We start from the raw sequence: 23,788 nt of genomic DNA, 5'->3' as shown, positions 1-23,788 counted from the left end.
AGTACCAGGCTATAACTCATTCCACACCTTTCAGCCCCAGAACTTGGACCGAAGCTCCAGATGCGGTGGTGTTTCCATATTCATAAAGGATGCACACGCCTCCAGACTGTTAACGCAACATAATGCATCTGAGATACTTCAGGTACAGCTAACATTGGGTAAGACAGCGATTCAGGTTGTAGCCTGCTGTAGGTCCCCAACCATGTCCCAAGACTCGCACTCCACGTTCCTAAGCACCCTGGAGAATATTAGGGTCCAACCTAACATTCTCGTACTGGGCAACTTCAACTACCCCTCCATTAACTGGGCAACTACTCATGTACCAATATACTTGCCCAATGCTTTCTGGAATTCATGAATTCTAATGCCCTGGACCAGCTCGTTCTTACCCCCACTAGAGGCCCCATTAGCCTAACGAGTCTGATTTTCAAAGCTATGGAACACATAAACAAGGATATAGGGAATCTCCAAACTTTGGATCCTACACAGTTTGGTTTTGTGAAGGGTAGATCATGCCTGCTCAACTTGGTTGACTTGTTTGAGCCAGTCACCAGAGCTGTGGATGAAGGCAAGGTGGTTTATACAGCCCACCTTGATCTACCCAAGGCCTTTAATACCATTCCCCACTCAGGAATAGAAAAACTTACTAAGCTAGGCATCAACCCCTGTATCACTAGGTGGGTTGCAAACTGGCTCATAGATAGAACCCACAGTGTGAAAGTAGCTGACTCCCAGTCAGATTGCCGACCAGTCACGAGTGGAGTCCCACAGGGTTCGGTCCTGGGTCCTTTCCTGTTTGGTATCTACTTCTCTGAAGTCCAGGCCGACACAAAGGGACTCTGGCTGACAGTTCACAGACGAATGCAAGTTGGGAGCTATTATTAACTCCCCGAGTGATGACATCCTACAGAAAGACCTCAATGAGACCAATGACTGGTGTCAGAACCATGGCCTTAAGCTCAATGCCAAAAAATGTGTTGTCATGCCCCTTGAGAAAAACCCGGTTCCCTTGAATTACCACATTGATGGTAGTCCAGTGAACACAGAAGGCATTATAAGAGATCTGGGAACACAGGTTGACGGCAACTTCTCTTTTGACCACCATGTTGCCACTGTGGTAGAAAGTCCTTGTATGTGGCGCTTCTCATTACTAAGGGTTTTGCATCCAGGAAGAAAGAGGTCATTGTCTCTCTCTACTCTTCCCTCATTAGGCCAATCATCGAGTACAATGCCCCATTTGGCCTGTACCTCACTAGACACCTGCAACAACTGGAGAGGCCACAAAAGTACCTCACAAAGAGGATCCTAGGCCTTCAACACTTGTCCTATATGGACAGACTCAAAAAAACTCCAACTATTCTCTGCCTCATATCGCCTACTTTAGAGGTGATTTCTGCTTGACTTACAAAGCCATGTCTGACCCAGCTCTGTTAGAAATGCTACTGTTAGAAAAATGCATAATAGTAATATGCATGCTTAGTGCATTAAAGGCTTAAAAGGGTTAATGCATTTATTCTGTTCATGCTGTGTGAATCTGCACAGCTATTAGAGACATTTTGATTCTGCTTATGTCATGAAAATATGCACAGCTATGATTCAGCTTATGCTATGAAAATATGTCCAGCTACTAGAAACTTAATAGAGACATTTTATTCTGCTTGTGCCATGTGAAAATGACCAGCTGCAAGAAGCCTTTATAAAGAAAACAATAGATGTTTGAAAACTTAACCGTAGTCAGCATTACTTGTGCTAAAGCTAGAAATGTACCTTGAATATAGACAAAATGTAACTGTACAATGGGAGAATTGAGGGGGCTAACATAAGCCCAAGGCCAGGATGTTTTTCAGGTTGTTTTTTTTCTCAAATGTTTTTGCAAGACAGCAATAATTTAACTGTGTCAGCAGTAAGTCTAAGTAACATTTTCTGTTTAACATACAGAAAGCTGTGTCCGACTACGTCAGCAGTGATTTTGTAACATTTTCTGTGTAGCTTGTGGAGAACTGTATAAGAATAACATATTGATGCCTAGAAAATTAGACAAATCTTGTGCCTATATGCTTTGTCTCCTTGCTGCAAGTAATAAAGGATGCATTGCTTGAACCTAACATGCATTGGTCTTTGAAGTTTTTCTTTTACAGCTACATCTAAAGAAATCCCAATCCCTCTACACCACATACTCCAGAGACCTCAACCTCATTACCACAATCAACAGAACATGCTGGAGGGACAGGTTCATAACCCAGAGACTGCCCATGTTATGGAACAGGCTTCTATACATGTCAAGCAGAGCACCTCAATGGCCCTCTTCAAGAGAAATCTTGAGTGGATGGCAAATAGAAAATTCATCCTGGGGATCACTCCAATGACTCTACTCGACTTAGTCACTTGGAACTAAGGTCGGGTGGCATAATGTCTGGGTAATCCTATGGGCTAAGCTTGTAAAGACTCCAGGGCCATTAGCTTAGTACAGACGTATGAACCCATGTCTGGTATTTTTCTCTCCTTTCCCCTGTACACTGATACCATGTCTAGGATTTGTTTCTAGTTTCTGCTGTACACTGGTGCCACATCTGGGATTTTCCCCTCCTTTTCCCTGTACACAGGTACCATGTTTGGGATTTTTACCTCCTTTCCCCCTGTACACTGGTACCATGTCTGGGATTTTCCCCTCCTTTCCCCTGTGTGCTGGCACCATGTCTGGGATTTGTTTCTAATTTCCCTGTACACTGGTACCATGTCTGGGATTTGTTTCTGGTTTCCCCTGTGCACTGGTACCATGTCTGGGATTTGTTTCTAGTTTCCCATGTACACTGGTACCATGTCTGGGATTTGTTTCTAGTTTCCCATGTACACTGGTACCATGTCTGGGATTTGTTTCTAGTTTCCCCTGTGCGCTGGTACCATGTCTGGGATTTGTTTCTGATTTCCCCTGTGCGCTGGTACCATGTCTGGGATTTGTTTCTGATTTCCCCTGTACACTGGTACCATGTCTGGGATTTGTTTTCTGATTTCCCCTGTATGCTGGTACCATGTCTGGGATTTGTTTCTGGTTTCCCCTGTACGCTGGTACCATGTCTGGGATTTGTTTCTGGTTTCCCCTGTACGCTGGTACCATGTCTGGGATTTGTTTCTGGTTTCCCCTGTACGCTGGTACCATGTCTGGGATTTGTTACCAGTTTCCCTTGTACACTGGTACCATGTCTGGGATTTGTTTCTAGTTTCTCCTGTGCCCTGGTACCATGTCTGGGATTTTTCCCTACTTTCCGCTGTACACTGGTGCCACATCTGGGATTTTCCCCTCCTTTTCCCTGTACCCAGGTACCATGTCTGGGATTTTTCTTTCCTTTCCCCCTGTACACTGGTACCATGTTTGGGATTTTCACCTCCTTTCCCCCTGTACACTGGTACCATGTTTGGGATTTTCACCTCCTTTCCCCTGTACACTGGTACCATGTCTGGGATTTTCCCCTCCTTTCCCTTGTACACTGGTACCATGTCTGGGATTTTCCCCTCCTTTCCCTTGTACACTGGTACTATGTTTGTTATTCCTGTTTAGCTAGACACTCCTAGTGAGCTGATAGTGATTCTAATGCATTAATAATGCACATAATATCAAGGTTTAGTGACAATGCTTATGTGTTCAGTTTTCGGATAAAGGAATTCCTTTAAACATTCTGTATAAATCACTGTACCCAAATGTTGCTGCACCCTTGTCTTGCTGAACTGTTATATTGGTATAGGAATATGAATCCAAATATCTGGTGCAGAGAGAGAGAACTTGTAGATATCTAACCCTGAGTTTTACATACTAGTGGCTTCATTGTTCATCATATGCCTTTCTGTAATTTATTTCCATGGCAAGGGAATACAGGCAAGCAGGCCCTTCCTTAGTAGGGAGTACCTGTAATGGTACCTTTTATGTAGATTCTTGCATATGCATCCTGAATATGCTGTCATTTAGAATGTAACAATAGGAATCTGCATAGGACCAGAATGAAGACATTGTTCATACTAAGCAAAAAAAAGTGAGGAGGGAGCTTGAGGTGAGCACACACTTCTAATGGACTTGTGTTCATTTTATCTTTTACTAAATATCTTTTTGCCCCCCCTCCACTATCCATCAGCATTATCCTTTCTATGATCAGTTAGCCCATTCTTACCCCTAAATGATAACAGCCCATCATGAGAGACCATCAGGAGTTTTCTTACTTTTAATCCTAACACTTTCCCATTAGTTAATGGGCATAGTCACTATATGAGGGCTTGCACCATCTCCCCATGGGTCTGCACATTTTTACATAGGCCTCATGACAGCTACCATGCAGATGTGACTTGGTAGGGCCAAGTACAGCTCTGTGCCTAACTTCTGCATCCCGTGCACCTTTCTCCCTGTTCTGTGCTAACATTGCACTGAGCCAGCCTGCCTCCCTCCCTTTAATATGGATGAGCTGGCATCTTCTGGTCATCCCCACCCTTCCCCCACCCAGCTTTTCCAGTACCCAAGCTGTTAATCTCTCTCTGAGGTTTCATCACGCTACACCATGGAGCCAAGCCTGTTTTCTATTTTTCAATATCAGCAGTTTCTCCAGCAGTATAAGATAAAGTTGTGAAGTTAGCCATCTCTCACATTACAGTATGCCATAGCCACTGTTTTTTTTTGTTTTCATCTACTATAGCGCTAAAGGAGAACATCGATTAGTTAGATGGTCAGTGGTATAATTTCATAGCCATCCTGCATAGCTGCTAAGAACAAATTTCCGTTTAATTTCATAGGTACCACAAGACAATGGTCTTGCCTGTGACTGCCTGCAAAAGGCTTTGTTTCAGGCAATTCCTAAACACTATTGTTGTACCACCAACAGCTCCTTTAAATGATCTAATTTCAAATGAATGTGGCACCAATGCCCCTGCACTGTTCAGCACTCTGTGTGAGCTCTCCATGTCTGACACGTCCCCCAAGATCACAATGACAGTCTCCAAGAAGGAAGGAGGGAGGAAAACAAAACATATCTGTCTCGCATCTTTGTGAGCTTTTGCTTTGCATCATCCTTGTTCCCTGACCAAGGGAGAATCGAATGAATAACTGTCCAATGATCCCAAGGATTCCTTAATTATTTCTGAATTTTTCTTCAGAATCGCCATGTGACCCAAAATGTAGAAAAGCACTTTAGGTATAAAAGCGGGTTTAGTTGCTATTAAGTAAAGCAAACTGACTCTGTACAAGACAAGGTCTATGTTTTGAATAAAAAAATGTTATTCTTCAGCTGTGTCTAAGGAGCTCCCATTAAACACTTTCTGTTAAGATGGGCTGCGATCTAATTTCCTTGTCAGTCTATAAAGCGTAATTTAATTCAAAAATGTAACTGTATCATATAATTCTGCAGTTGTTGGTTTGAATGAATGTGTGAACTAAATAGTCACCCAATATACAGAGTAGATATGAAGGCCCTGTAACATAGGAGCATGGGCAAGCATTTGGGACTCTCCTGTCTGCAGCTGACAGCTAGTCTGAAGTGGCAAACTAAAAAGTAACATTCCTGCTCTGATTGAAACTGCAAAAAATCTCCCAAAAAGGTTTGAAAATTTGGACACCCTAGTATGCATCCTTCAAATACAAAGTAATTGGGTCCCTTTTTGTGCCAAATGACTGAAGCTCTGGAGTTTCAGCATTCTGAGCTCATATGATGGGAGCTGCTTTTCAAGGCAGAAGAAATGCAAGGTTGGTGTTTACTACTCTCCTTGTTTGAGAATGGGAGAGAATTCTCCTGGGAAAGGAAGATTTGCCTCCTTATTAACATTTTGTTTTGAATGGTCTCTTGAATAAACCCTTGGATAACTTGGAACTATTTGCATATTTGGCTTTTATAGTAACTGTAGCTTGTATGACTTTTTGTTTTGCTTCCCAAACATAAATGTTTCCAGCTGTTTAAAAATCTGCAGCTGTGCTGCAGTTGAGTTTAGTACCCTCATAGAACTAAATACAGAACCTTCTAATCTAGACTACCAGGCACTTTAAAAGTTATTTTGATGCATTTTTGTGAAATGTTCTTATTGGATGCAGAGGGATTGGTCCTATAATACATTTGATTTCTAGGTCCTCACCTTCAGCTAATAATTTTTCAGACCCCCTTCTTCAACTCTTCAGAATCCTTCATAATATCTGTATTGCAAGATGTATTATTCCAAAGGGCTGTTTTCCATCCTGCCTGGAAAAACAAAAAAAAATATTGATTATATAAAACACAGTAGGTATTTTTTTCTTTTTCCTTTTTTTCAGGAATTTTTTATTTTTATTTACTGGGATAATCCGAGTGGGTGTTCGCCTATTTTCAGTGGAGTCCTGGGCATAACCCCCCCCCCCAAAAAACAAAGTACAAAACAATTTACAATAGTCAGCACAATATACACATCATAGGTAAACATTTTTGTGAAAAAAACATGCAATATGCATATTATAAATGCACATAGTTACAGAGGAAGTGTAGTAGTGTAAATATACACATCATAGATGTACATAGAGTTACAGAGATCTGAATAGTAGTGATGTAAAATGAACCCCCAAAAATAGTATAAGAATACAGTTTGAACATGTTGTAATCTAGTGAACCGAATTATAAGAGAGAGAAAAAAAGATTGCAAGGGGGAGAGGCAAATTTGTCAATGTTAGAAGCATCACAGTAGAAATATTACAAAAGAATTGGAGAGACCGCAGATAAGTAGAGAGTACTGAGGAGAGAGGTGAAGTCAGGAAAGAAGTAGTGAGCTGAGGAGAGAAGGAGATAGGAGTAAGGGAGGAGAAAATTGGAGAAAATTTAGTGTAATAGTAGAGCAGGCAAAGGGGGTTATAAGGAACTAGAAGGTATAAAGTTAGTAGGGAGAAATGACCAGGATCAGTAGAGATTTACATGGAAAAATATGAGGATAAGTGATTTGCAGGTTAGATATGCATGTTAAGATTAAGAGTGGAGCAACTGGGAAAGGATTATCCAGGAGAAGAACATGAGCAGAGTGAGTTGTTGCACAGGAAGCCTTTGAGGAGCTTTTTGAAGTGCGGTAAGTTGGGATTTAATATAATGGTCTGTGGGACAATATTCCATATTTTGGAGACATATTTAGAGTAGAGAGAGTCTCCAACTTTGTTGGATTTGGAGACCTTGTAATAAGAATTTGTTGGAAGATCGGAGAGGATGATTGTTAGTGTAGGGTTGAAGCATTAACTGAAGGGTAGGGGTATTTTCAGATTGATAGACTTGTCTGTGAGCAATGATAAGTTAAACGTAAGTAAAGTGATGGGGAAGTTCAAGTCAGCAGAGATGATGTAAAGCTGAGCAGTGATGAGCTCTATATGGAGGGTTAGCAAATTCTGCAAATTTAATTACAACAGGTTGCAAGCTTAGCTAGATCAGTTGTATTTAGTTCGTGAAGACAGAAGCGGCATAAAGTAAGGTGGAGAGAAGGTGAGTTCTGGGTATATCTTGTCTAGTATTAATTGTAATGAAAGGCTTGATTCTATACAGTGAGCCAAGTTTAATATGGGTTTTCTTGATGGACTGTGCTAGGGCAAGTCAAATTTCAGATTTTCAATTAACACACCTGGTGATTTTGTATGGGATATGGCAGAAATTATGGTGTTATTGGATGACTGTATTTGGAATGAAGTAGGGGGAAGTGTGACTTACTGATGTGAAAGAGCATCAGTTTGGTATTGGTAGGGTTCAGAATCAGCTGTGATTCTGATAACCATGATCCATCTAATAAGAAGGACTATTGAGTTGTGGATACAAGTACATTTAGGGAAGGTGCATGCAGGTAAGAGTTGAATCGCCTGCATATTGGACAACAGAGACCAAAGAAATTGATGAGTGGAGTCAGTTGCTGAAAATACTGAACGTATTGACCTATGGTAGAGCCTTGGAGTATGATCAAGGTGACAGGCAGGAGGGAAGAGAGTTCTTGTTGCCATTTGACAGCTTGCTGTTGAGCAGACAAATAGCTATCACACCACCCTAGAGCAGAGGGACTAAGTTTTAGAGTGGTTAGTTCGTTGAATAGTTTCTGATGGGGAAACTGTATCAAAGGCTTTAGACAGGTCTAAGAAGATGGAAGAAACAAATTGTCCATTATTTCTATAATGGTTTATGGTGTTAGTGGAGTTTAGGTGGGCAATAATGGTGCTGTGGTATTTGCAAAACCCATGTTGTGTGTTACCTAAGAGGTTATTAGAAAGAAGATAGTTTAAAAGCTGAAAGTGGGTATATTTTTCAAAATTTTGGGGATGGGGGTAGGATTGCAGTGGGTCTGTTAGAAAACTCAGCAGAACCCCCTTCTTTGTGCAGGGGATAATATATGATATTTTCCAATTAGAGGGAATGTACTGTTCTAAGACAGACTAGTTGATTAGAGTTGTAATTGGATAGGCAATAGTGGTAGCAGCTATTTTTAGGAATTCTGTAGGTAGGTTATCTGCAGCAAGGTTTGTGGGTTTAGTATGGAGAGTATTTTTTTATGGTGAGAGTTTGAACAGGTTTGAAGGAAACATTGTTGCTGGTATAGCTGGCTGAAGTTGGGATAATTGGAATATTGAATTGAGAATTAGTAATAGAGTGAACAGAGTTTGTAAATAAAGTGTTGAATTGCATAGCAGTGCTGTCAGAGTCTGAGGAGGAGGTTGAGGAGGTAGAGGTAGAAGACTTTCTGGGTTAAAGGTGTTTTTTTATGGTTGACCAAAATTTCTTGGGATTGTTGTAGTGCTGTTACTGCGTGGCAGTATAGTATGACTGTTTGTTGAGTTTAGTTGGGACTTAGCTTTGTTGCAAAGTTGTTTTGTAAAGATCTAGGTTAGATTGACTATTACTGGTATGCCTGAGGGACCAGGCTTTGTCTTAATAAATTGTAGTGTCATTTGTTAGCCATGGAGCTTAATGAGATTTTAATCTAGCAGTTCTGCAGGAGGCTAGTCTATTTTAGGATATCTGGGAAGGTGGAATTAAAATAGTCAACTGCACTGTCAAGGGGAAGAGTTTTGAGTGGTGACCAGCCACAGTGATGTAAGCGGGAGGAAAAGTTTGAGTATTAAGGTTCTTATTGCTGTGGATTAGGTGGAAGTAGGATTGTCTCAGGGATTAAAATGGCATCTGAGCATGTAAGTGAAACGATTATCATTAATTCCATCTGGGAGGAACCCTGATTGGAAAGGATCCAGTCAAGTATAGTATATATATATATATATATATATATATATATATATATATATATATATATATATATATATATATAAATTCATTTTAGCGGATTTATCTATTCTAGTTGCTGTTTGTATAACCTGTGAAAATGTGCCATGTAAGTTGATGAAATCTGTGGGATTTTTCAGAGCCAGTCAGTGTTTAGGTCACCATAATGCTAGTTTCTTGAGAGAAGGTTGAGGATATCCAATGTAGTATACCTTCAATTGTGTTGTGATTCGAGCAGGGGGAAGTAAATAACAGTTATAATTAGATTTGATTTCTAGTTCAGTAAATATTTCGGCATTGTTAAAAGGAAGGTTGTTTGGATCAATAACTTTGAGATGTAAATCTTTTGTATACATTATAGCTACGCCCTCTCCGTGCTTGCTCTTTCTATCACATGTATGTATATCATGCCCTGGAGGAAGAATTTCATTGCTCTCAATTATGGGTTTTAACCAACTTTCAATAAATATGGCAATGTCAGGGGTGTAATGGTTTAGGGAGGCATGGAGATCCTGGACCTTGTTAACTACAGTTATTAGGTTCATGTTAAGGAGCAGAAGGTCAGAGCTTTTGTGGGGGTAGGAATTCTGTAAGTGAGGGGAAGGATAGTTTGGATTCGTTGCTGATGAGTCTGTGTGGGACCAGGATTTGGGTGTATATCTCCACTAAGTTGTAGATCTTAAGTAATGTATGTTTCAAATTTGGTGAGTTTAGATAGGAGATTCTTGTATCTAAGAAATGTATGTGATTAAGAGTAGAGATGGGTGCATTTGTATGGGAAGTTTCCTACATAAGTAGTGCTGCAGAGACTTGGAGTGATTTTGAAGTTAGCGGAAAATGTGTGATGGGGCAGAGACGTAGTTGTGCTTTGGGAGGTGTAGAATTTGTGGGGTTGGAATTATGCAAGGTGGTTGGCAAGTATAAAGTGCAATGGAAATTTGTGTATAATTAAGTAATTTTTAGGTGTAAGATGTTGGGTGGCAGAAGCCATTTTTTAAGAAAAGAGGAGGGGAAGTTTGTGGAGAGTGAAAAGCGAAAGAGTTAAATAGGAGGTGAGAGAGGCTGAATCCAAAGGGTATCAATAAGAAGTGAGAGAGGTAACAGAGGGGCTGGTATTAGGCAGCTGTGAATAATTGAGGATAGCAGAAAAAAGTAGTAGTATGATATGAGTGATGGGAGAGTTTGAATAGCCCGGAGGAAGTTTGGGGAAAGATGAATAGAGGTTGAAGAGTAAGGCAGGAGCAGAGATAAGTAATAGGTAGTTGATGATTATAAGAATAAATAGGTGGAAGAATTTAATCTAAATGAAAAGATACAGCTGTAAGCACAGAGTCCTAGGAAGAGGACCTCAGATGCTAGGTTTGGATGGGGTCCAATGAAAAGTCTTTCGGCTTTTCCCGGTTAGAGGTCACCACAGCAGAACTCCGATCCGCTAATGATTCGCAGTGGATTTTTATGGTGCGAGTTGCCAGCTCAACGCCCAACCTTCAATGAAGCACACTCATTCACGCATGCACCTACCTGCATGAGTTTAGCCATCACGCGACCGTGGGAAGGACATGCAGACTCCACACATAAGGCGCTCCAGCCGAGAATCATACGGGAGAACTTCTTACAATGAGGCGACAATGCTAACCGCTGCTCCACCGCGGCCTCTTTGGGTGAGGTCCAATAACATTAATTATTTATTTTAACACTTTTTTTTTTTTTTTTTTTTTTTAACTTCATTGTCTTCATTTGAGTATTTGTGAGGATGGAGGGCATTAATGTCTTGACGCCCTAACTTAACCTGACGCCCTAACTTAACCTGCGATCTCCCTATCCACCCCACCTCTTTATATTTCACTTGGATTCACTGATCTACCTACCACATATTTGGGACATGGGAGAGGGGATTTAAATACCCACAGAAAACCTATGTGAACATGGGAGGACATGCAGACTCTAATAAATGTATGTGTGTGTGATATATGTATATGTATAAAATATATTCTGTGATTTGATTCATAGTTGAAATGTCTTATAATATATACAAGTCATCTCACTTAAAAATCAAACCACAGAATCTCTTGCTGTGAGGCAACATTCCTAACAGAAGCACACAAAACCCTGTGCACAGTCTGGGGGGAGGGGATCATGCACCCTCTGTGTGCACCCCAGCTGAGGATTGATGTGGAGTGACTGTGCCAACAGATGCACAGATGGATGGGGAGCATGCACCCTCCTACAGGCACTATAGCTGAGGATTTTTGTGAGGTCACCATTCTAACAGACGCACATAAATCCCTGTGCAGAAATGGGGGAGGGGGGCATCCTGCAGGCACCCCAGCTGAGGATTGATGTGAGGTGACAAATGCACATAAAACCTTGTGCACAGATGGGGAGGACATGCAGACAAAAAAACTTCTACTGTAAGGTTCACTTAGTTTTAACAGGGAAATTCATACTTAAGAACCTACTTGGTGCAAATTTTTACAATTTGTTGATAACAAGGTTATATTTTACAGCATTTTGAAACACTGTTACAATGCGCACTTTGTATTACAAAACAGTTTTTCCCATCTGTTTCTATCACCGGCCTCCTCCTTTTTAACAAACAAGAATCGGTCATTAACTTCTTAATAACTGTCTACTGAATATTGTATGTAAATGGGCTAAAATTGTTTTATTCTTTATGTACAATTTCAAACTTTAAATTTTATAATAGCATAAATTTTTGTTTCTGATTATGAAGTTCACATGATTTTTTGAGGAACTTTTCTTCCCAGGTTCATAGGTGTGTACTAGGCTAATGGCCCTGGTGCCTTTACAAGCCTAGCCCATAGGATTACCCTGGCATTTTGCCACCCGACCTTAGTTCCCAGTGCCTCTGTCAAGTAGAGCCACTGGAGTGATCCCTGGGGAGAATTTTCTATTTCCCGTCCACTCATCAATATTTCTCTTGAAGAGGGCCAGTGAGGTGCTCATGTATGGGAAGTCTATTCCATAACATGGGCAGTCCCTGGGTTATGAACCTGCCCCTCCAGCATGTTCTGTTGATTGTGGTAATGAGGTTGAGGTCTCTGGAGCATGTGGTACAGAGGAATTGGGATTTCTTTAGATGTAGCATTTCTAACAGAGCTGGGTCAGACATGGCTTTATATGTCAAGCAGAGATTGCCTCTAAGTAGGTGATATGAGACGGAATAGTGTTTTGAGTCTGTCCATATAGGACAAGTGTTGAAGGCCTAGAATCCTCTTTGTGAGGGACTTTTGCAGCCTCTCCAGTTGTTGTAGGTGTCTAGTGAGGTACATGCCAAATAGGGCATTGTACTCTATGATTGGCTTAATGAGGGAAGAGTAGAGGGAGACAGTGACCTCTTTCTTCCTGGATGCAAAACCCTTAGTAGTGAGATGTGGCACATAGGACTTTCTGACTACGACAATGTGGTGATCGAAAGAGAGGTTGCTATCAACCTTGTTCCCAGATCTCTTATAACGCCTTCTGTGTTCAGTAGACTACGATCGATGTGGTAATTCATGGGAACCAGGTTTTTCCCAAAGGGAATGACGACACATTTTTTGGCATTGAACTTAAGGTCATGGTTCTGACACCAGTCGTTGGTCTTAGTGAGGCCTTTCTGTAGGATGTCAGCATCACTTGGGGAGTTAGTAATAGCTCCCAACTTGCAATTGTCTGTGAACGTAGTCAGCCAGAGTCCCTTCGTGTTGGCCTGGACTTCAGGAGAGGACCCAGGACTGAACCCTGTGGGACTCCACTCGTGACTGGTCGGCAGTCTGACTTGGAGTCAGCTGCTTCACACTGTGGGTTCTATCTGTGAGCCAGTTTGCAACCCACCTAGTGATGTAGGGGTTGATGTCTTGCTTAGTGAGTTTTTCTATGATTCCTGAGTGGGGAATGGTATCGAAGGCCTTGGCCAGATCAAGGTAGGCTGTATGAACCACCTTGCCTTCATCCACAGCTCTGGTGACTGACTCAAAGACGTCGACCAAGTTGAGCAGGCATGATCTACCTTTCACAAAACCAAACTGTGTGGGATCCAGAGTTTGGAGATTCCATATTTCCTTGTTTATTAGGTCCACGAGGATGCATTCCATAGCTTTGCATGTCAGACTCATTAGGCTAATGGTGTGATAGTTCCCAGGGTCTGTAGTCACTCCTCCTTTGTGGAGAGGGATGACTGTAGCAGTGCGCCATTCGGTAGGGCCAAAGCCTGAGGTGAGGCTGTGATTGAACAGGGCACACAAGTGAGGTGCCAGTTCACTCTGTACTTCATGTAGAACACAGCCAGGGATATTATCAGGTCTTAAACCTGTGCAGCTGTAATACTGGGTGTCTGGCAATCTACTGTTAATGTGATAGGTCCTTTGGGAGGGGAGAGAGGGTAAAGTTGGCACTGAATCTGTCAGCCAGAATAATGGCAATATCTGTTCTCTCGGTATATGTGGTACCATTGTGCAGTAGCTCAGGGCAAATCTGGGTATTGCCATGGAGATTCTTTACATAACTACAGACTGCCTTGTGGTTGTCTTTACTATCTGCTGCAATTCTGTTTTCATAGCTAGCTTTAGAGGATTTGATGAGGGATCTCAACTTTTTGTTGAGGCTGATAAGGGAGTTTTTTCCAGTCTTGGGACTTCACCTTATTCTGCATCAGTTTACTCCTTCTGTTGTAGAGTTTGTTTATGGCAGAGGACCACCAGATTTGCTTCCTGTTTTTGGAGAAGAGCATCTTGGTTCTATTGGGTATGGTGAGATTCATGCATTTGTGTACGTGTTTGTACAGTGCATTGCTGTATGATGATTCGGCAGTCATGGAACCATTCTCCATTTGCATGGGTGCAGTGACGTTAGCCACCTCTGTTTTTAGGAGCCCAAAGTATGCTTTGGAGAAGTTTTTCATGGTGGTTACCTTTGCGGGGGTGGATGGGAGGGATGTGGATTTCCAAGGTGATTAGTTTGTGGTCGGATCTAACTAGGGAGGAGTTGACTATTGGTGTAGAGCAACGGTTGCCCATGTTAGTAATGTCCAGGTCAAGGATGTTGCTACTTCTAGTGGGGGTAAAAACGAGCTTGCCCAGAGCACTGGAATTAATGAATTCCAGGAAACGTTGGGCAAGTATATTTCTACATTTCCCAGTTAATGGAGGGGTAGTTGAAGTTGCCCAGTATGAGAGTGTTAGGTTGGATCCTAATATTCTCTAGGGTGCTTAGGAACGTGGAGTGTGAGTCTTGGCACATGGTTGGGGACCTATAGCAGGCTACGACCTGAATCTGTATCTTACCCAATGTTCTCTAACATAGCAGTGGTTATTCTGGTTAAAGAAAGAGAAAAAAATAAATGAAATGGAAGTAAAATACTACAGTGACTGACTGGCATGGTCTGTAAATTAAGTGAATTGTTTTATTTTTCTTGGAGGGATTGAAACTGATCTTATGTTAATTTTTGACTTAGACCTAGCTATATCATTGCAGTTGGTTTTATACATTGTACAGCTAGCTTCATATATTCATAAACGTCAAAGCAAGCTATTATGAGTTTTACTTTTATTGGGTTAGATCACTGTTGCACAGTACTGGAAAAAGGGACAATCTTCCATATGTGTGTAGGTTGTCATCTTTTGCATGTAGTATTTGCCTTATGAAACTTTGTGTTGCTCAGACCAGATGAGAACATTACACAGAACATCTCTGGTGTGCTTGAATGCTCATGGAAATGTAACTAATCAGTGAGAGTTAACATTGTAACTGTTTCTGACCACAGCATATTGGGTGAGGAATTTAGTATTTTTTTTTCTTTTGGTGAGTCTGAAAAAGCCTCAGCCCTTAGAAAACTTAGGGCCATGTTCCAGAAAACTTAGGGCCATGTTCCGGAAAAATGAATGTCAAGTTGTTTTGTACAGGGGTGGGAAAAAAGCAAAATCAACAATTGAGGATAACTTAATCAACAGGACCTCATGGGATAAATGTCTTTTTCTACGTAAAGTAATAAATCATTTGTAATGTTTCACTTTTTAATGCTTCATGAAGGGTTTGCATCTCCTAAATGTATAGAATCATTTGTGACACCTATACATAACTGTCCACCATGTTGCAGTAATTACCCTTATCATCCGTAAGCCTTTCCAGTATAATTGATTAATGCTTTGAAAATATAACAATACAGAAATTACCAAGGGAAGCAAAGCAAGATTTAGATGCCGACCAGCATGGCCTTCCGGAAGAACACCGACTAATCTTGTTGGCTTTTACTTGAATCTGATCGATATGGGGTGATAGGGAGACTTGGGTATATCTGGGCCGTTGACTCTGGTTTTAATTAGGCCTGTATGGAAAACCATGTAATCTTTGTGAATTTACATCTACATTATTAAATGGGCAAAGACAAGTTTAGATGACTGAGTATATAGGGTGAGATTAAGGAACACGTACTCTGAGAGAGTTGTTGAACTGTCTCTATTCTCCATAGGCTACCAGCTGATTTAAAGGGGAGATGATCCTAGTTTATAAATGCTACAAAAATGTAGGGTGTAGGATGTGGGAAGGGGTGTAGGATGTAGGGTGAGAGTAAGGAACACGTACTCTGAGAGAGTTGTTGAACTGTCTCTGTTCTCCATAGGCTGCAGGCTGATTTAAAGGGGAGATGATCCTCGTTTATAAATGCTACAAAAATGTAGGGTGTAGGATGTAGGGTGAGATTAAGGAACACGTACTCTGAGAGAGTTGTTGAACTGTCTCTATTCTCCATAGGCTACCAGCTGATTTAGAGGGGAGATGATCCTCGTTTATAAATGCTACAAAAATGTAGGGTGTAGGATGTAGGGTGAGAGTAAGGAACACGTACTCTGAGAGAGTTGTTGAACTGTCTCTATTCTCCATAGGCTGCCAGCTGATTTAAAGGGGAGATGATCCTCGTTTATAAATGCTACAAAAATGTAGGGTGTAGGATGTAGGGTGAGAGTAAGGAACATGTTCTCTGAGAGAGTTGTTGAACTGTCTCTATTCTCCATAGGCTACCAGCTGATTTAAAGGGGAGATGATCCTCGTTTATAAATGCTACAAAAATGTAGGGTGTAGGATGTAGGGTGAGAGTAAGGAACACGTACTCTGAGAGAGTTGTTGAACTGTCTCTATTCTCCATAGGCTACCAGCTGATTTAAAGGGAGATGATCCTCGTTATAAATGCTACAAAAATGTAGGGTGTAGGATGTAGGGTGAGAGTAAGGAACATGTACTCTGAGAGAGTTGTTGAACTGTCTCTATTCTCCATAGGCTGCAGGCTGATTTAAAGGGGAGATGATCCTCGTTATAAATGCTACAAAAATGTAGGGTGTAGGATGTAGGGTGAGATTAAGGAACACGTACTCTGAGAGAGTTGTTGAACTGTCTCTATTCTCCATAGGCTACCAGCTGATTTAAAGGGGAGATGATCCTAGTTTATAAATGCTACAAAAATGTAGGGTGTAGGATGTAGGGTGAGAGTAAGGAACACGTACTCTGAGAGAGTTGTTGAACTGTCTCTATTCTCCATAGGCTACAGGCTGATTTAAAGGGAGATGATCCTCGTTTATAAATGCTACAAAAATGTAGGGTGTAGGATGTAGGGTGAGAGTAAGGAACACGTACTCAGAGAGTTGTTGAACTGTCTCTATTCTCCATAGGCTACCAGCTGATTTAAAGGGGAGATGATCCTCGTTTATAAATGCTACAAAAATGTAGGGTGTAGGATGTAGGGTGAGAGTAAGGAACACGTACTCTGAGAGAGTTGTTGAACTGTCTCTATTCTCCATAGGCTACCAGCTGATTTAAAGGGGAGATGATCCTAGTTTATAAATGCTACAAAAATGTAGGGTGTAGGATGTAGGGTGAGAGTAAGGAACACGTACTCTGAGAGAGTTGTTGAACTGTCTCTATTCTCCATAGGCTACCAGCTGATTTAAAGGGGAGATGATCCTCGTTTATAAATGCTACAAAAATGTAGGGTGTAGGATGTAGGGTGAGAGTAAGGAACACGTACTCTGAGAGAGTTGTTGAACTGTCTCTATTCTCCATAGGCTACCAGCTGATTTAAAGGGGAGATGATCCTAGCTTATAAATGCTACAAAAATGTAGGGTGTAGGATGTAGGGTGAGAGTAAGGAACACGTCTCTGAGAGAGTTGTTGAACTGTCTCTATTCTCCATAGGCTACAGGCTGATTTAAAGGAGATGATCCTCGCTTTATAAATGCTACAAAAATGTAGGGTGTAGGATGTAGGGTGAGAGTAAGGAACACGTACTCTGAGAGAGTTGTTGAACTGTCTCTATTCTCCATAGGCTACCAGCTGATTTAAAGGAGATGATCCTCGTTTATAAATGCTACAAAAATGTAGGGTGTAGGATGTAGGTGAGAGTAAGGAACACGTACTCTGAGAGATTTGTTGAACTGTCTCTATTCTCCATAGGCTACCAGCTGATTTAAAGGGAGATGATCCTCGTTTATAAATGCTACAAAAATGTAGGGTGTAGGATGTAGGGTGAGAGTAAGGAACACGCTCTGAGAGAGTTGTTGAACTGTCTCTATTCTCCATAGGCTACCAGCTGATTTAAAGGGAGATGATCCTCGTTTATAAATGCTACAAAAATGTAGGGTGTAGGATGTAGGGTGAGAGTAAGGAACACGACTCTGAGAGAGAGTTGTTGAACTGTCTCTATTCTCCATAGGCTGCAGGCTGATTTAGAGGGGAGATGATCCTCGTTTATAAATGCTACAAAAATGTAGGGTGTAGGATGTAGGGTGAGAGTAAGGAACACGTACTCTCAGAGAGTTGTTGAACTGTCTCTATTCTCCATAGGGTGGAGGCTGATTTAAAGGGCACATGATCCTAGTTTATAAATGCTACAAAAATGTAGGGTGTAGGATGTAGGGTGAGAGTAAGGAACACGTACTCTGAGAGAGTTGTTGAACTGTCTCTATTCTCCATAGGCTACCATCTGATTTAGAGGGGAGATGATCCTAGTTTATAAATGCTACAAAAATGTAGGGTGTAGGATGTAGGGTGAGAGTAAGGAACACGTACTCTGAGAGAGTTGTTGAACTGTCTCTATTCTCCATAGGCTACCAGCTGATTTAAAGGGGAGATGATCCTAGCTTATAAATGCTACAAAAATGTAGGGTGTAGGATGTAGGGTTGAGAGTAAGGAACACATACTCTGAGAGAGTTGTTGAACTGTCTCTATTCTCCATAGGCTACAGGCTGATTTAGAGGGGAGATGATCCTAGTTTATAAATGCTACAAACATTTAATTAGGTATCCCTTATGAGGGATGATTTTTCACAGCACTTCTGCCTGAGGACCAGCTAGGCTCTGGTTACGTTATCAGTCTGTAACTCAAGCCTAAAAAGGAAAGAAATGTCCGTTATAGGGCTGGGAGGTTCTGGAACTTATTACTTTTACGTATTAGGAAGGCAGAGAGTTTAGTCAGCTTTTAGAACCAATTAGATTTGGTAATGTGGTGTTCCCCCAGGTTTACATGCCGGCAGACCCTGTATACTGAGCGTTGAATAATAGCATTGTATAACTTGAAGACTGTCTGTTTCCATCCCATCATGAGTTTTCCTTCCTTCCTTTTTGATAAAACAACCTATATTCACCAACGAAGATGGAAAATGTATAAATATATTTTTATAACTATATGCATATTTTGTGTTTATTATTATTCATGTTTGTTTTTATTTACATTTTGCATTAATAAGAACAAATATGTGTATAACCAAGGAGGTATAGTTTGAACTTTTTTGCACTTCTTTCCAAGAAAAGTTAGTTCATTTAGTAGTCAGTTTGGCTTATTGCTCTCCAAGTGTATGTCAGAATTTCAACAGCCAGCATTTCTGTTTAGTTATTTAATTCATTTAAATTATGTATGTATTAATTAATTCATATATTTATTTAATATCCACAGGACAAGCTAAAAACAGCTTTATCATCCCTGGAATTAAAAGTCAAGCATCTTAAAGATCAGCAGAACACAAATGAGAAGGAACTCCTGGACATACATGTAAGTAAAGGGACTGTGATCATTTCTGAGTGTCCTGAATGCAGGTGGTCAGTATCAAAGGTCCAGGACATTGTGTTGTACTTTGTAGATCTGTCTGTGTCTAATGACCTAAGAAAAGGTGAACCAGTTTTGGAACCTGAAACAGTCAGGATATTTTACTATTGGCCAGATAGACACCAACTTAAGGTTTATTTAATATTGTTTCACCTTATCCATTTATGTTACAAGACCATTCATAAAGTATTTAACAAAGTGTGTGGGCAGACATAAAGTGGCTGTACCAAAAGATAAGTTTGAGTCTTTAAGACTGATAGTGCTTGATGGGAGACACAAAGGTACATTACTTGTTACTGTTACTACCACTCAGTGCTTGTTGGGAGACACAAAGGTACATTACTCGTTACTGTTACTTCCACTCAGTGCTTGATGGGAGACCCAAAGGTACATTACTCGTTACTGTTACTTCCACTCAGTGCTTGATGGGAGACCCAAAGGTACATTACTCATTACTGTTACTACCACTCAGTGCTTGATGGGAGACACAAAGGTACATTACTCGTTACTGTTACTACCACTCAGTGCTTGATGGGAGACACAAAGGTACATTACTCATTACTGTTACTTCCACTCAGTACTTGATGAGTGACACAAAGGTACAGTACTTGTTACTGTTGCTTCCATTCACTGCTTGGATGACCAGTGTCGTTTCCAGCTTTTGGGGTGGTGGGCTTCTTTACAGCATTTGCATGTCCTTCTTGTGACCGTCAGGGCTTTTCTATATGCTGTATTTTCTTCCAACACTCCATAATCTTGTTGAAAAGTTGAATGTGTGGTCTTCCAATTTGCCCATAGGTGTGTGTGTGTGTTTGTTTGTGTGTGTGTGTGTGTGTGTGTGTGTGTGTGTGTGTGTGTGTGTGTGTGTGTGTGTGTGTGTGTGTGTGTGTGTGTGTGTGTGTACAGCATGAGTACTGTAATAGACTGACATCTCATCAAGGATTTATTCTCTGACTACGAGGATTTGTTCATTTTCTTGTGCCTGTTGGTTGTTGGGATAGGATTTGCTGCCCCCACAATGCTGAATAAAATGAAATGGAACTCCGAATGTGAATGAATGAGCAGTGCATGTTTCCAATACTCTTAGTGCCTGCTGAATCCAGAGTCTGCATGGTGTAATCTGTGCAGTAATTTATAAGTTGTAGAAGTACACATGATTCACGAAATCCCAAGTGTTTTTGTAAGCAGTCCTATTCCTGATGAAAGCTGGTGTCCATCCCATAGTGTCTCAGTTACGTCTCCTATGTGAAGTTATCTCAAAACCTGCTGAAAACAAATTCACTAATAACAGTAACTGAGAAAACTAAACAATTGCCTCAAGCAAAATACAGGTAATGGGTTCAAAGGTTTAGTCTTTACTAAACTTATTGCCAAAGAAGATCATAAAGAAACTGCTGCATAACTCAATAGTGGGAGGGGGCTGGGGATAATAATGTTGTACATTATTTATTTATTTATTTTATTTTTATTTATTTATTTTACATTTGTTGATCGGGATAGTCCGATTGGATACATGTCCATTTTCAGTGGAGGCCTGGGGTGAAAAGCTCCAAGATAATAATACACATTGAACATTTAGTAAATGCTAGTTTCAAGCAGATTGAAGTCATAAGCAATACCAGAATTTAGCACATATAGTACTAGCTTATTATAAAACACTTTACAAAACATAACATTATTTTCAAAGTTAAACTTGTATAACATTACATTCAGGTTTAAGACACACTGAGCAGCAGTTATACAATTGACCCTTCCTGAAACGGAGTGGTAGAAAAAGTTAGAATTAGTTGAAGGGTAAGGCACCTAAGAAATAGAGAGGTCACTAGTCGGGGTTAGTGCAAGGACATAACCAATGAATTTTGAAGTATTTATTTATATTTTTCCAACAGAGTTGGCAAACGGAGAGTTCCCAGCTGAGAAGTTGGATTTGTATGATTGAACTAGGAGTCTAGTGGATGATCGCAGTGGCTGGGTGCTAGTGTAGGGGCTGATAATAATTTTTAGTGCAGTTGTATTTTCTGGTTGTGCCACTATTAGCTGGTTGAACTACAGTAGGCTTGGCAGTTCAAGCCATCCTAGGCGATTTAGGTTGTGACAGTTGTGTGTCCAGTAGTCTGTGCGAGTAGCAAATCTGGCAATGTGGTTATAGCAGGATGATAGTTTATTAAGATCTGTTTTGTTTAGGTTGGAGAATAGAGGTAAGGTGTAGAGAAGAGTCAATAGTAGACGGGAATGGGCAATAGCAGTTCTAGCAAGTGGGGTAAGGAAAGGTTTGATTCTGTAAAGAAAACCAAGTTTTTTAGTAATGGTTTTGATAACCTGAAGTTTGATGCTCATATCAATCAAACTATCAACTATGACAGCCAGTAGTTTAATTTGGGCTTCTGGGGAAATGATAGTGCCATTGTTAGCAGTTATGTTGAAGGCTGGCAGGGGGGTCCTGCATGTGGGGGAGAAGAGGAGCAACTTAGTTTTGTTGGGCTTTAGGATTTGATGTTGATTGGAGAGCCATTTTTCCACTGTATTGAAGGTAATTTGGGTTAATGTAAATAAAGTAGCTGGTGAGGTGTCAGAACAAATCAAGGTGGAGTCATCCACATATTGAATGCACGTAGCATCTGGGATGACTGAATGAAGGTCGTTGATAAAGATGGAGAAAAGAAGCGGTCCTAGTATTGAGCCCTGGGGGTCTCCTAATGTGATGGGTAGGTGAGATGATAGCTTGTCCTGCCATAGGACTGCCTGTTGCCTGCCCTGCAGGTAGGATTGAAACCATTGGAGTGCATGGTTGTTTAAGGAGAAGGCCTTCCAAGGTATTTGTAAGCATTTTGTGGTCAACCATGTCAAAAGCCTTGGATAGATCTAGAAAGAGTGCTGAGGATAGTTTATTATTGCAGTTGTGGTTAATGATGTTAGAGAAAGAGAGGAGGGAAGAAGTAGTACTGTGGTGTGGCTTAAAGCCATGCTGAAAGTTGGACAACATATTGTTCTGTGTGAGGTAGTGCATGAGCTGTATGTGTACACACTTCTCCATAATTTTAGCTAGAGGTGACAGAATAGCTATGGGTCTAAAGTTTGACAGTTCAGTTAAACTACCTCCTTTATGGAGAGGTACGACATGGGAGAGTTTCCATATAGTGGGTACAGTAGCTTCAGATGTAGCTCTGTTGGTCAAGATAGAGATGGGGTAAGCTATGGTGTCAGCAGTGAGGGCATGAATAAGTTGAGTAGGAACAGGTTGGAAGGTAAAGTATGTTTGGGTACTGGTTGTGGCTACATTAGAATTAGAGCTATTGGAAGAGAGTTGACTGGCTATAGACTGGATAGTCTCTGTGAAGAAGCTGTTGAAGTTATTAGCAATGTCCACTGGGGATTTGTGTTGGGAAGCTGGGGGGGGGGGGGTTGGAGTGGCGGTTTGGCCTGGGTGGAGTAGTTTGTTTATTCCTGCCCAGAACTTTTGAGGTTTGTTTTGGTGTTTTTGCAGTAGATGGTAGTAGTGGTTCTTTTTGTCTAAGGTTATGGATTTTTTTGGTGTCATTCCTTAGCTGTCTGAATCTTAGTTGATCAAGTGGGGCTTTTGTTTTTCGGTAGGAGGCCCATGCTTTGTTTCTGAGTGGAATTTTGGTTTTGGGATCTTTAGAAAGCCATGGTGCAATATTAACTTTGGTTCTAACAGAGTGGCTGGGAGCATGGCTGTTGAGAATAGCAAGGAATTTGGTGTTAAAGTATGCTACTGCTTCATCTAGGGGAAGACGTTTTAGTACTTACCAGTTGCATGCCTTAAGTTCATTTTGAAACTTGGTGAGAATAAAATTCTTGTTGTTTCTTCATGTTCTATAGGTGGGTTGGTAGGAGCAGTCTATGTTGAGCTTGATTACATAGGTGAGACAGTGGTCACTTAGGTCATCAGGTAAAGTGCCTGATTTATAAGATTAAAGATGGGTATTTGACAAGTATCCAGTCTAGGGTACTTTCCTTGTTATTGGGTTTTCCTGTCCTGGTGGGGGTGGTTATGATTTGAGTAAATCCAAAGAGATTTATGTGGGTTGTGGGGGGTTCACAAGAGCAAGTGTTCCAGTCAATGTTGAAATCCCCAAGAACAATTGTTTCTTGGGGGTGGTTATTGGATAACCAATATAAGAAGTCTTCTAAGATTTCTGTGTCCCTCCCTGGGGGAATGTAGACACAGACCATGTTTACATTTTTGTTTTTGTTAATTTGTAGTTTTGAGAGAAGAATTTTGAGATAAGAATTTCCGCATTATTGAACTGGGGTGGTTGTTGGGTGTCTATGCTGACAGATAGGGTAGACTTGTAAAGTATGGCTACCGTGCCACCCTTGCTGGTGGTACGGTCTAGTCGAAACATACCCTGGTGGCAGAATCTCATGGTCCTTGGTGACAGGATCTCATGGTCCTTGGTGGCAGGCTTTAGCCATGTTTCTGTTAGGCATAATATATCTGGGGAAT

The 23,788-nt window shown here is 41.0% G+C and overlaps 1 protein-coding gene across 2 annotated transcripts in view; it reads left to right on the top strand.

The window, feature by feature from the left end:
- The window catches only part of LOC122813965 (zinc finger protein 182-like), a 393,265-nt gene that overhangs the window by 4,923 nt on the left and 364,554 nt on the right, over positions 1 to 23,788 (top strand). For both annotated transcript variants that reach the window (XM_044086519.1, XM_044086518.1), the window contains exon 2: positions 19,171 to 19,266. In XM_044086519.1, the coding sequence (XP_043942454.1) occupies positions 19,171 to 19,266 (96 nt within the window). The remainder of the gene's footprint in view (positions 1 to 19,170; positions 19,267 to 23,788) is intronic.

Source organism: Protopterus annectens, chromosome 10.part0 (genome assembly GCF_019279795.1).
Source record: "Protopterus annectens isolate FY-2018-M chromosome 10.part0, PAN1.0, whole genome shotgun sequence".
Classification (NCBI taxonomy): Eukaryota; Metazoa; Chordata; order Ceratodontiformes; family Protopteridae; genus Protopterus; species Protopterus annectens.
This window is presented reverse-complemented; position numbering and strand designations above follow the sequence as displayed.